Genomic DNA, 14,539 nt, shown 5'->3' with positions numbered 1-14,539 from the left:
GCGATCAAGCTGCAATGCTGTCACGGTTGAACCAAATCAATACAGATAACTCGAGGAACAGCTATACACGCAAAAGTAGAGCGTGCAGTGGACGCTCTAGGAGGATGGATGGCTAATGAGGCTATGGCAGCGTTGGGCAACGGTCGATGGCTTGTTGGTGCGGGGCTTGGGCTTGCTCTGCTCGGAAGAGGAGCAGCAGTATGCGTGGAAGTCGGGGGAGGGGAGGGTGTTGGAAAGCCTGGATAAGTGTGACGGCCAGAGAGAATCTAGGGCAAGCAGTGAATTGTGATGCTTGTGACGGGGAGCAGGGCGTCCTGGTATGCTGCCAAGGGGTTTCCTTTCGGGAGTATTTGTACTAATTCCTCACATGCAGACTTATTATTACGCTGCTGTGCGATGGTATCATCTCTGCCTGTAGCACTGGAGCAACGCGGGAGGTGCGAGTGCTTCCATTCCCCGTGGACCACTCCAGCTTCTTCCATGGGCTTTTCCCCAGTTCGGCCTGCAGTGATTGACCCGCATAGCAGGTCCGGTCTAGTGACTGCTCTGACGGGGATTTTTTTCTTAATCTTGTGGTCTGCCCAGAAGAATTTCCTCACCAAAATGGAAGACTGTCCAACCCAGCAACTTCATGGCTTCCCGAGCGCGAGCTCTTGAACGCTTCATTCCGTTACCTTCGAAGGGCGAAACTTCCGAAAGGCTTAGCAAGAGTGCAATTACTCTTGTTCGCCCCAAGGCAATGCCATTCCAGAGCTCAGTCTGAGACGGGTGCCTACCCATCTTCGCGATCTCGGCAGAACCATGTCCCTACCAATGTTCCCCGTCTTCGCATGGCTCACAGCCTCTCTCTGCGTCGCCACCACGCCCCTGACACCAATCAACAGATCAAGGATGCTCTAAGTCGGATTTTAAGGATCGTCGACGATAGCGTAGGTGTCCGGGACAGCTTTGCCAGCCAGCTAGCCAGCCAGCCAGCCAAGCGAGAGCAATCGCACGGCCGACGGCAACGAAACCGACTGAGGTTGCACCGCATCCAGCAATGACCCGCCCTGTTGGCCCACCATCAGGTCCGTCCAGGTTGCTCCGATGGTTTCAGCTAGCGCCAGGAGGCTGGCCAGGCTGAGTGTTCACCGTGATGAAGAGTATCCAGGTTGTCTCGATTCCGTGGTCTTCAAAGGCGCCCCGTATCATCCGTGAGTCGTGCAGGTCCACACCTTGATATCAGCCAGCTGGTTTGTCCCTACTCGGCTTTTGGCAAGGCGACATGGAACAATCGAAGTACTTGTATCCAGCTTGGCCATCAAGGCATCCAGAGGCGGTTCTACGTTCTCTATGTACTTCAACATCGACGGGCGGGGGCTGCCCAAGGTTCTATATCTGTACCTCAGCCAACCATGCTGCCGCGGACCGGCTCTCACGCTCTGAGGCTGTGACTAGTAAATATCACACAGGTTTCCGATAGTTTTCCACAAATCAAGTAGGGTCAACACAGAAGACTATCTTTCCACTTTTGTATGTGGTGGGACATTGACACTCGTGCAGATACGCATAGGAATGGCACCGCCAGCGCGTGTCCCCAAAAGCTCACACAGTCAATGCTGTATCCTCCTCCGGGATTCTCGGGAATCAACCTGCTCTGTCTCATTGGACGGTGCTGTAACTTCACAGTCGTCGTGACAAGTTTCTGTGCCGCATGAACACGAATACGGCCCAGCAAGAGGAGAATGACCATGTCATGTGTGAACTTTTGTCGGCCCGGAATCCTACGCTATCAATCCCGCGTCCTCGGCCTGCACACGCACAAATCGGGTAGGTAAAGAAGTTGAACTGAATCCAGGATGTATGATAAGAGCTCTGACAGACCTTCCAAATCAAGATTCCATTGTCAAACGTGCAGTAGCGGGCTTTCTCCACGCAGATACATGTTTCTTCAAATCCGGCCACACGAAACCAACAGGTCAGCTCTGCGGGGGTCGCTTGATAAAGTATTGGCTGGAGGGCACGTGAATGTCATCTCTTGAGCCATCCCAATGAAATCAACAACTTCAGGACAGGATATCACCATACGCATCGTGGATAGCTCTTTGTCAAAGAACAGTAGGGCCAAAGCAAGACAGCGACAAGAATACACACCTAGTAACTAGTTTCAAACGCCGTGATTAAAGGGATCCACTACGTCTCTCTTCTCGACTCAAGCAGAAAGTTGGCTGAAAGCCCAAGATGGCTCACCCACAAGACCTCGTCTACCGCGGAAATTGTGTTTGTGGTCGGTACCGCTATGAGATATGCTTGCCTGGCGTGATACAGACGGCTTCCTCTTGCACATGCAGTGTCTGTCTAAAAGAGGGCTACCTGTGGCTTGCCCCGCCCGAAGGCAGTTTCAAGGTGATTAGGGACGATGGCTGCCTGCGGTAACACGCGTCAAAGTCAATCTCTCATAAGGTGCGGCCAACAATCTCGAGTTTTCGTCTTGATGCTAACGTCCTTGGCTGGCAGTTCTGTGACCAATGCGGCATAGGAGTAGTCGGCCAGCATATCGCGGGACCATCGAGCGGCCACTTCACTGTAAATGTACGCACCATTCAAGGGGTCAATCCGTTTCAAATCAGGTAGGTCCTCCGGTGAATAACTGACCTTATTCTGGTACTGGTTATCAAAGTGACTGAACCTTGACCTTTTAGCATCACGACCGTCGAGACGGAAGACGAGAGGTCCGAGATCCAACGGCCTGCAACCACTGAGCCAGCGGCACATCATCTGTTCTCCTGCCAATGTGGGGACGTCCAAGCTGAGCTTCTTGTCCCCATACACGACCAAGAGATCAAGGAAGACAACTGCAGCGGCTATATCAGGGTAAATCAGCACTGCCGTGCTCTTTAGTCAAGCGGTCCATCCTCCGTTGCAAATACTAACATCTGTTGGAGCAGCATGCTTACATCGGAGTCTACCCAACCCGGGACCAGGTTCGAATCCACGGCCAAGAACGCGGATGGGAGCATGGCGGTCTGAAGGCCGAACTTGGAGCGCTGAATATGGGCAGTGTAGTGCACTGTAAGACGTGCGGCGCGCAGGTTTTCACCAATCTCTACGGCCCACCCATCACCGTCTTTGATAAACTACCCCCTGAGAGAAAGGCATATGCCCTGGAAGTGTACCACAAAAACATGAGCCTTCAGCCGCTCAATGTGAGAGCCATCGAAGGTTTCCAGCTGCTGTCTGAGACTATCAACGTCAACAGGTCGGACGAGGGCACTGAGGGGTATGCCGAGCTGCTTGAGCCCTGGCAAGCTACTTCAAAATAAGCGAACCAAATCGGCGAGCACCGAACTTCAAACTAGTCAGCCACCTACATAGCATCTACCATGATCAGAGACCTGGACTAAATCTTTATCGTCTTCCTTTCGCTCTTGAACATCATAATGGAATCCATTGGAAACACATGCCGCCTTCAGCAGTGGATCTCATACCGCGTGTGCCAGATCTCTCAGAGCTGCGTCGATGAGTCTAACGAAGTAACCGGAATCCATGTAGACATACTCATGCGACTCCCACCGTGGATCTGACTCCCCTGGCAGCCAACCAGTTGGAAGGGGAACTTTTTTCACCGTCAGGTTCCATGCTTCCGGCCAGAGAGTTAGGCCCTCAAAGTAGCATGCACCGTTCGATTTCGCGACGTATCCCAAACTACCCGGAAACAACGGTGGCTTGATCTCTATCACGGCAGCTTGGGGATCCAGCCAAAACCTGCGAGTCAGGCTGCGTACATGATTTTTGTCCTTCTGCGTATATTATCTTCTATGCGAAAGAGGCCTCTGCATCTCTTTCGATTAAATATCTCAGGTCACCTGTTCTCGGCCAGTAGTCATAATTACCAGTCCCCATTTCTCCTAAACAAGTGGTTTCTCCGAATACATGGCCCGCAATTCCTCACCCATGAGAGGAGGAATTTCCAGTTAGTTCATTCTGTGGGTCTTTTTAATAGCACTAGTAGTTCCGTCCGTGGTAGTTATTTGTGCAAAGTCGAAACATGGTGGTGGGCAGGGTTGTAAAATTAGTTTTGAGTTTTAGTTAAACTAAATGTAGTTTTTAATTTTAGTTTTAAGTTAGTACTTTTTTAAAAACTTAATGTAGTTTTTAGTTTTTAATCAAGCCTATTAACTAAAACTAAAAAACTATAAACTAAATTGAGTTTAACTAAAAAACTAAAAAAGTTAAATTAAAAGAATTAAAAGAATTAAAAGAATTAAAAGAATTAAAAGAATTAAAAGAATTAAAAGAATTAAAAGAATTAAAAGAATTAAAAGAATTAAAAGAATTAAAAGAATTAAAAGAATTAAAAGAATTAAAAAAAGAATTAAAAGAATTAAAAGAATTAAAAGAATTAAAAGAATTAAAAGAATTAAAAGAATTAAAAGAATTAAAAGAATTAAAAGAATTAAAAGAATTAAAAGAATTAAAAATTAAAAGAATTAAAAGAATTAAAAGAATTAAAAGAATTAAAAGAATTAAAAGAATTAAAAGAATTAAAAGAATTAAAAGAATTAAAAGAATTAAAAGAATTAAAAGAATTAAAAGAATTAAAAGAATTAAAAGAATTAAAAGAATTAAAAGAATTAAAAGAATTAAAAGAATTAAAAGAATTAAAAGAATTAAAAGAATTAAAAGAATTAAAAGAATTAAAAATAAAATAAAATCCATTTCAAGGGTAATTTAAACCCTTAGCTATTAATATATTATATAGCATATAATTATAAGCAAGGAATTTACATTATATTTATATATTAATAGATTAATAAGTATTATTATAATTATCATGAGCAATTATTATAAATTTTATTAACGCTATATATAACTATACTATATATACTATGGAATTACGAAATATATATAATTTAGCTTCCTTATAAATACATATAATATATAAATATTACATATAATATATATACCCTACACCCCTCCCCTTCCCCCTACCCTTAGCGTAACCACTTATATATAACCTTTAATATCTTAATGGTTTATAAAGCTATAAATATAAATAAAAAACTTTAAAAATATATTTACTCTTTAAAAAAATAAATATTTAAATTTAATTAAGTTTTATTTTAAATAAAAACTTAAAATACTTTTTAATAAAATTATATAATAATATTAAATTTTTTTTAAATATAAATATTATATTTTTATATATATTTAAAAATTTCTATAAATAATAAATAAATTTATTTAAATATATTTATTAAAACTTATATATCCTTATAAATACTTTAACTTTAAAAGTAGCTATAAGGCTTATTAGCGCTTATTTACCCTTATAAATACTTTAACTTTAAAAGTAGCTATAAGGCTTATTAGGGCTTATTTGCCCCTGTAAATATTGTAACTTAAAAAGTAGCTATAGCGCTTGTTAAGGCTTATTTGCCCCTATAAATACTCTAAGTTTATAAGTAGCTATAGGGCTTATTTTAGCTTAAAAAAAGTTTGGGGTAATTAACTATTTGAATTGGATAGTTTTAAAACCCGAGATTTCGTTATAATAAAAATATTTATTATTTAAATTTAAATTAAACATATTTAAATAATTATATAAAATATATATAATAATTTTTCTTAAATTATCTTTTATTTATATATATTTTTATATTATTTTAAAAGCTTATTAATATTTTAAAAATTAAAATATTATATATTTCTTTAGGTAAATATTTAGCTAATTTGGAGGAATAAATTATTTAATTTGGAGGAATAAACTATTCGTTTTTTTTTATATATAAACCTTTCTTTCTTTCTCTTTCTTTCTCTCTTTCTTTTTTTTCTTTCTTTATTACTCCTTAAACCTACTTTACTTATTTATTATCTTTTTAACTATTTATATACTCTTATTATTTTATTTATTATATATAAATAAAATATCTTCTTTTGCTCCCTTATCTCTTATTAATTCTTTAGTAATTTCTATTAAGAATTATGATATTTCTTTTTTAAAAGAAAATTCTTAAATACCTTTTATTATAAAAGATAAATTTAATTCCCCAACTTATAAACTCCTTCCTCTTAAGAAAATAAATATTTATATTTTTTAAAATAATTTATTTATTTGCATACTTTTCCTTATTAAAGAGGGAAAAAATTAAGAAATATTAATATCTTGTACTTAATAAGTTATTTCTTTAATCTTAAAAGTATATAACTTAATATAAATAAAATTTATTTTTTTAAATACGTTTTATTTATATTTAATTATATTTATATTAAATTATAGTTAGCTGGATATAGCATAAAGGTATTATCTTAAAAAGCATTAATGATAAGAATATATTTAATAATATTCTTTAAAAGCATTTAATTATATAATTAATATATAAAATAATTTAAGAAAGATATTATTTAAAGTTTTTTTAATTAAATTAATATCTTACTTAGTTTTTAAATTAATATTTATTTAAATGTTCTTATAAATATAAAGATAATTTAAAGCTTTTTTAAGCTTTAAATTATTAATATTATTATAAAGCAAAACACCCTATTATTCCTTATAATAAGGAAAGTGAAAAGACTTAATTAAAAGTAAGTATTTTTTTTATTTTAAATATTAATATAAATATTAATATTATATTTAGGGGTTTTTTCTTTTAATTTCTTTGCTATTTTAATAAAGAAATTAAAAGAAGATTTTATAAATAATAATACCTTTAAAAAGATTTTAAATTTTATTATTAAAAATAATTTATTTTTTAATATATTAAATTTAAAGTTTTTTTAAGACTTATTATCTTACTTTAACTCATAAGTAATTTTCCCCTTGTATTATTATTTTAAAAAAAATTAATAAAATTTTAAATCTATCCTTATAATAAATTATTTAAAAATTAAAAGTATTTTAAATAATACTTTTAAAATAAATTTAGTAAGGCTTAACTTAAAATTAAAAGAAAATATTACCTTTAATAGTAAATTTTGTTTTATTTTTAATTATTAAACTTTTAAAGCTGGTATGGCTTATTTAGGGGTAATAATTTCTTATATTAATTTAGAATTTTAATTAATATATAAATTAATTGAATTTTTTAAGTTAAAAGAAAGATATATTAGCCTTATTCTTTTTAAAGAATTTTAAAAGTTTATTAAAAGTTATCTTAATATAACATTTAATAGCATTTTTAAGTATTTAATTCTTTTATTATTTAATAATATATTATATATTAACATTATTTTTATTAATTTTACTTAGAATAATATATTATTAGCGGGTGCAGGGAAATACATAAGAAATGGTATTGCGCTGAATTCTGGCTGGCTATAAAAAGTTAGCTTTTATGCTTATTTTAAATATTTTTTTAAAAAAAAACTCTTTTCTTTTCTTATATATTTAGTGCTTTAATTAAGCTTTTCTTATTTTTAAGAATTTTTAAAATACTTGCCTTTTTCCTTCTTTAGCTTCCTTTTATTCCTATCTTCCCTCTTTATTGCATTAAAGCTCCTTCTTAAGTTATTCTTAAGAGGGTTTAGCAAAACCTATCCCTTATTTATTTAAGTAGCTTATTTTTATTAATAATTTAGCTTAAATATAATTTTAATTTTATATATTTTTAATTAATAATAAAAGGAATAAAAAGTTAACTATAAGCTAATTATTTATTAATTTAATTTCTTTTTATTTTTATATTAAATATTATTAAATTATTTTATATATTAGCTTAAAGCTTTAATTAAAGCTTGCATTTATCTTTAACTTATTATAAAAAAGAATTAAGTATAATTAAACTTATAATAATATTATAAGTATTTTAAAATTACTTTTTAATTTTAAAATACCTTTTATGCTTTTAATATTTAAATAAAATATTACCTTAATTTTATATTTATATATTATTAAGCTTTAAACTTATTTTAAGTTTCTTGCTAAAGATTATGCTTAAATATAATAATAATATAAACTTAAAATTAAAATAATAAATTTAAACTTTATAAATATTACTTAATATTAATTAAAAGTACTTTAAACTCTTAATTAATATTTATTATTATTATTATAACTTTAAATTTAAAGTAAAAGGAATTATAATGTAAAATTAAGGCGTTTATTTTGCTTATTTATAAATTTAATAAATAGCATTATATTATATATTTTATATTAATTAAATTATATAAAAGGCTTAAATTTAAAGTATAACCCTACTTAAACTTTAATTAAACTTAAATTTAAATTATTAAGGGTTTAATATAATATTAATAAATAAGGTATTAAATATAAATTTAAGAAACTTTCTTTATTATTATAATTTTATAATACTTATCTTTTAATAAAATATTTTTTTATTAAGTTTATTTTATTTATTATATTTATTAATACCTTTATTTTTTAAGTTTTAATTTAAATATTTTATAATAATATTAAAGATAAATTCCTTAAAAGCAATTACTTTAATTAAAAATACCTTTGCTTTTAAATTTCTTTATTTTATTATTATTTTAATAAAAATTACTATAATATATATATTATATTTTTAAGCTTAAAGCCCTTTTAAATTTACTTTTATTTTAAAAGTACCTTTAAACCTTAAAAACTAATTATCCTTTTTTACTTAAAGTTAAAAAAGGAATTTTAAAAAAATTATTAAAAAAAAAACTTAATTTTACTTATTATTAGCTAAAGCATTAACCTTACTTTAATTAAACTTTATAATTTATTATTAGTAATAAATTAAGAACTTAAATTAATATTTTAAAAATCTTACTTTTTATTAATATAATAATTTTATTATAAATAATGTTAAGCACCAATAAACAATGCATACTAGCAAGCAATGCACTTTTCAGCACTAAAAGCATAATAACTTAAATTATAGCACTATAATTAGAAAAAATTAATTAAATTTAATTAAAATTAAAATCTATAAACTATTTTACATTTTTCTTATAGGTTTATATATTGTGCTTAGTTTCGCCGTAGTTGCTATATTATCTTTTTATTAGTTCGCCGCAAACTAACTCCTTAACGCCACTACTCATTTCATTAGCTAGCTACTTTCCCTTTTCCTTTTCATTAATTAACTCTTTAGCCTTTTATATAATAAGTACTTCTTTATTTTATATATATATTTTTTTAACCCTTTAATGCTTAAAAAGTACTATACTTATAACTTAAAGATTATTAATTTCTTAGATTAAAAATATAATTATATAAGTTAATAATTATATATTCTTTATTAATTTATTAATAACAGTTAAAATTAATATTAAAGAGCTTCCCTAATAATAAGAAATTTAGTTTTTAATTAAAATTAATTAAGAAACTACTTATATTAAGTTATATAATATTTAAAAAATTTAAAATGTAAGTAATGCTAAGAAGCTTAATATAGCTATTAATGTTTAAATCTTAATATTTAGCTTAAAAAGCATAGCTTCTTAGTTAAATAAGATAAGGCCTGCTTTTTTAAAACCTCCCTTAATAGTTTTTAGCTTAAAAACCCTTTTATATATAGCATAAAAGATAAGGAAAAACTTTATCTTATTAATATAAGTAATTTAAGCCTTGCTAAATTAGCTAATTTTTATATTATATACCTTTTTTAATAAATTAAAATACTTAATATTTAATAGCTAAAATAAATAAAATAAATAAAAAGGCATATAAAAAGTAATAATATTCTTAAATTTATAATATTATTTAAAATTTATAAAATGGTAGCTTTTATATTTATTAAGGATTAATAGCTAATAAATACCCTTTATATATAATGTAATATATTTTTTAAAGTATTAAATTTATTTTATAGCAATTTTATTATTTATTTATTTATTTAAGCTTATTTTAATTACTTAATCGTTTAAGAGGCCGCCTTTAATATATTAACTTATAAAGTATATCTTAGCTTTAATAATTAAGAATAGCGATTTATATTATTTATTCCTATTAATTAATTTAATAGCTATTACTTATTATTAATTCCCAAGTTATATTTATTTTACTTATCTTTATTAATTAAAATATATAATTATTATTTTAAGTAATTTAATGCTTATTATAAAGCTTAACTTATTAAAATTATAGGTATTATAATTAAAAATATTATATTTATTATATATATTAAATATAAAATTAAATTATATATTTATTACATTAGGATTTTTGCATAAAGCCCTTTAATAATTATATATATAATTAATATATATTTTAAAACATAGTTTTAATAAAATAAGTCTTTTTATTTAGTTAATCCTAATAACGTTGCCGTTATAATCATAAAGCAAAGAATTTACTATATCTTTAATATTTTTAAAAATAAGTAAGTATTCTTATAAATCTTAATTAAATATATATTAAATAAGCACCTTTTCTTTTATTTTTATTAATTTCTTATTATTAAGGTGGATATTATATTATATAGTTTAGCTAACCATTTTATAATAAAAGGTAAACTTAAGGATTTAGTAAATATTAGCTATATATTATTTACTTAATTTTAAGTTATTTTAAAGAGCTTAAATAGCAAGTTTAATCTTATCTTTTTTTATTTTATTTATTTTAAAATATAATGTGAGAAAACGCGGTTATAAGATGCATTATAATAATTCCGGGAAAAGTGCGTTGCTCGTTAATGTGCGTTGTTTGTTGGTGCTTAACGTTAGCTTTATTTATAATTTATAATTTAAATACCTTAAAGTTTAATAAAATTAATATTATTAAAATTTTAAATAGCCTTAAAATTATTATTTACTAATTTTCCTATTTAAATAATTAAATCTTAAAATTATTTAAGTAATATTATATTATTTTAAACTTAATAAAAGTAATTAAAAGTATTATTATTAAGCAATTTATTTAAAAAAATTAAAAAAAAAGCTTTTCATTTTTTATAAATTTAATAATTAAATTTATTATATAAACTTAATTATAATTATTAAAGATATTATTTATAATAACTTTTATAATAAATTAAAAGTATAAAAAGGGAAAATTATAAAATATAATTAAGAATTTAATAATATAAATAATATATTTTTCTTTATAATTTAATCCTTTTATAAGGTACTTTTATTATATTTAAAAAAATAGCTAATAAGGAAAGGAATTACTTATAAATTAATAAGAAATATTTTTTAGCTAAACTTTAAATATACCTTATTAAAAGTTATTAATTAAAAGCTTAAATATTTTAAGTAAAATAAGTATTTATTTATATAAAATAATTTTAATTAAAATTTACTTAATATAAAAAGGTTAAATTTTCTTTAAAAAAGCTAAATTAATTTTAATTTTTTAAATTATCTTTAAAATAAAAACTTATAAACTTAATAATTTTTATTTAAATTTAATTATATTAATATTATTAAAAAATATAATTAAGATTTATAAAATATAAATAAATTTATTAAAAGGTTTATAAAATTAAAGCTTAATTTAATTAAGTTTAAAAATAAATTTAAGGTATTTTAATAAAATATTAAAGCTTTTTTTTATAATAAATAATAAAGTAATTTTAAAATAATTAAGCTAAGGGCTATAAATTTTATTTAATAGCCTTTAATAAGACTTAATTAAAATAACCTTAATAATAATAAGGCATAAGTTATAATTTTAATACTTTTCTTTAAAAAGAATAAGTTATTTAAAGTTTATTATAGCTATACTTTTTAAAATTATAATATATATTAATGTAATAAGCTTAAGCAGCTTTTTTTAAATAGCTTATTAATAGCTTTAAAGCTAAAAAAATTATTTATATTCCTTAGCTTATTTAAAAATGCTTAAGCTAACTTTTTAAAATATTTAAATTTTATTTATATTTAATTATATTATAATTAAAATAATTATAATTTAAAAAAAATATATTTATAATTAATTAAAATTCTTATTTAAGAAGAAAAAATTTAATTTACTTTATATAATTAAATATTATAAGCTTATTAAAATAAATTCTTTATTTAAAGGAAAGGCTTTATTAAAAGCCTTAAAAGTAATTTAAAGGCTTAATAATTAAAAAAAAGTTAATTTAATTTTAATATTTATAAATTCTATAAATTATATAATTTATATTAAGGAAAAGTTTATAATTATAAGTAATAATAAGCTCCCTTAAATAAATATTATTATAATTAAAAAAAAGCATATAACTAAGAATATTAAAGATTAAAATAAAGTTATAAAAATTATAAAAGCTAATTAAGCTTAATTTAAAGATTTTAAAAAGGTATAAAATAATTAATCTTAAATTATTAATAATAAGTTATAGCTAAAAAATAAAAAAAAGATAAAAAAAAGAAAAAACTTATTTATTAATTAAAATTAAACTTAAAAGGAAAATGCTAAGTCTTTTATAATAAAAGCAAGCTTAATAAATATAATAAACTTAAAATTAAAAAAATATGCTTAATAACCCTTATTATTTAAGAAAAAAGCAGCTTAAGTAATTTTAATTATAATTATTAAAATAAGTATTATAAATATTTTAATATTTAATAATATTAATTTAACCTTAATTAAGCATTTATTAGCAATATAATTTAAAATATATACTTTATTAAAGATATCTTTTAAGTTAATGCATTTTAAGGATTATATTAAAAACTTATTTCTTAAAGTTAATATAATTATGCTTTTAAAAAATAATATTAAGATTAATACTTTAATTAATTTATTATAAATTATTTAATATTAAATTAATATTATTACTATATTTATTATAAATATAATTAATTAAGAATATTTTAATTTAGCTTACTTAATAATTTATATAAAAATAAATAATTATTTTTATAACTTACTTTTTTAAATATTAAAGCTAAAATAAATTTCTTATCTTTATTATATTATAAATATAATAAACTTTTATATACTTTGCTTAATAATATAAACTTAATAATATATAATAAGAATTCCTTATCTTTAATTAAAGTTATAAAAGAATAAATTTATATTAATTTAAATAAAATTAAAGTAATATTTTTTATTATTAATAATAAGGTTTTTAATACCTTATATTATATTCTTTTAAAAATACCCTTTTTCTTAAATATAAACTTAATATTTAAATAATTTAAGAAATATTTTTATACCCATTTTACTTTTAATAATATTAAAATAATACATAATTTAAGATAAAAAAATTAAAAGCCCTTTAAAGTAGTTTTACTTAAAAAAGCTTAAATTCCTTAAAAATACTTATTAGCTTTTAAAAGCATTTTTTTACTTTCTTTAAACCTTAATTAAAGCTTAATATTAATTAATATATTAATTAATATATTAATTATATTAATATATCTTAATATAATTATAAAAAAAGATAAAAAGGTTTTAAGTATCCTTTTAAATAAAAATATAAGAAGTTTAATTCTTATATTTATAAAAAACTTTTAAGCTAAAAGGAAAGGTTAATAAATATTAACTTATATTTATAATATTTATTTATAAAAAAAGCAATATATATTAAAAAATAAGTTAATAAGATTTCTTTTACTTTAATTACTGCTAAATTAATTAATAAAACTATTTAACCTTTAATTAAAACTTTTTATAAGTAAATAAATATTAAAGTTTATTTTATAAATAACTATTCTTTTAATAATATTATTTTTAAGGGTATAATTAATTAAAAACTTACTTATAAAAAGGAAGTAAAATTAGTTATAAATAAAAATTATAAAAATAAATATAATGCTTAAATTTAATTTAAATTCTTTTTAATTAATAAAAAATTAAAATTAATGCTTAATTAATTAAATACTTTTTTATAAAAAAACTATAACTTTTTTTTAAAGTAAGAAAAAGAAATATTTATTTATTTACTTTTTAATTAAAAGAAATCTTTAGCGTAAAATTAATTTTATATTACTTAAATTAATATTAATATAACGTTATTATAATTTATTTAAATAATTTCTTATAAAGCATATTAAGCAAAGATAATTTAACTTTTAAAAGCCTTAAGGAAAATAATTATTAAAATATTTAAAAATTAATAAGCTAATAAAGTTATTAAGAAATTTTATATTACTTATAAAAATTAATAATTTCTTATAAAAGAAAAGAATTTTAATTATTAATTTATTAATAATATCTTAAAAGCTAATAAAATTATAATTAAAAATATCTTTATTTTATTATTAATAAATAAGTTTATTAAAAAATTTATAATATATAAAATATTATTCTTTTTTAACTTTTTTTTAAGATATAATTAAATTAAGCTAAATAAAAAAAGCTAAAATATTATAACCTTTTTTATTTTAATTAAATTATTTTAATAATATAGCTTATTTATAAAAGCTATAAATTTTATTACTTAATTTATATAATATATAATTTAAATTTTTTATAATTTAATTCTTATAATATATAAACTCTTTTTTAATAATATTATAATTAAGGGTTTAAAAATAAGCTATAAAAATAAAAAAATACTTACCTTATTAAGGGTTTAAAAATATATAATTAAGTATATTAAGAATTTTAATAATATTCTTTATAATTTTAAGTTAATTAATAAGGTAATTAATATTATTAAATTAAAATAATATAAATAGCAAGCTAATATTA

At 24.2% G+C, this 14,539-nt stretch overlaps 1 protein-coding gene across 1 annotated transcript; it reads left to right on the top strand.

Moving 5' to 3' along the window:
* Positions 1 to 2,220: 2,220 nt before the first annotated feature.
* INS49_013853 (uncharacterized protein) lies at positions 2,221 to 3,302 on the top strand (the record flags this gene model as incomplete). Its single annotated transcript, XM_043174546.1, has 4 exons — positions 2,221 to 2,259; positions 2,497 to 2,609; positions 2,682 to 2,853; positions 2,928 to 3,302. The coding sequence occupies 4 exons, from the start codon at positions 2,221 to 2,223 to the stop codon at positions 3,300 to 3,302; spliced, it is 699 nt and encodes a 232-aa protein (XP_043021491.1).
* Between the last annotated feature and the right edge of the window lie 11,237 nt (positions 3,303 to 14,539).

The sequence above is a fragment of the Diaporthe citri genome (genome assembly GCF_014595645.1).
Source record: "Diaporthe citri strain NFHF-8-4 chromosome Unknown scaffold_7, whole genome shotgun sequence".
Taxonomy (NCBI): Eukaryota; Fungi; Ascomycota; class Sordariomycetes; order Diaporthales; family Diaporthaceae; genus Diaporthe; species Diaporthe citri.
This window is presented reverse-complemented; position numbering and strand designations above follow the sequence as displayed.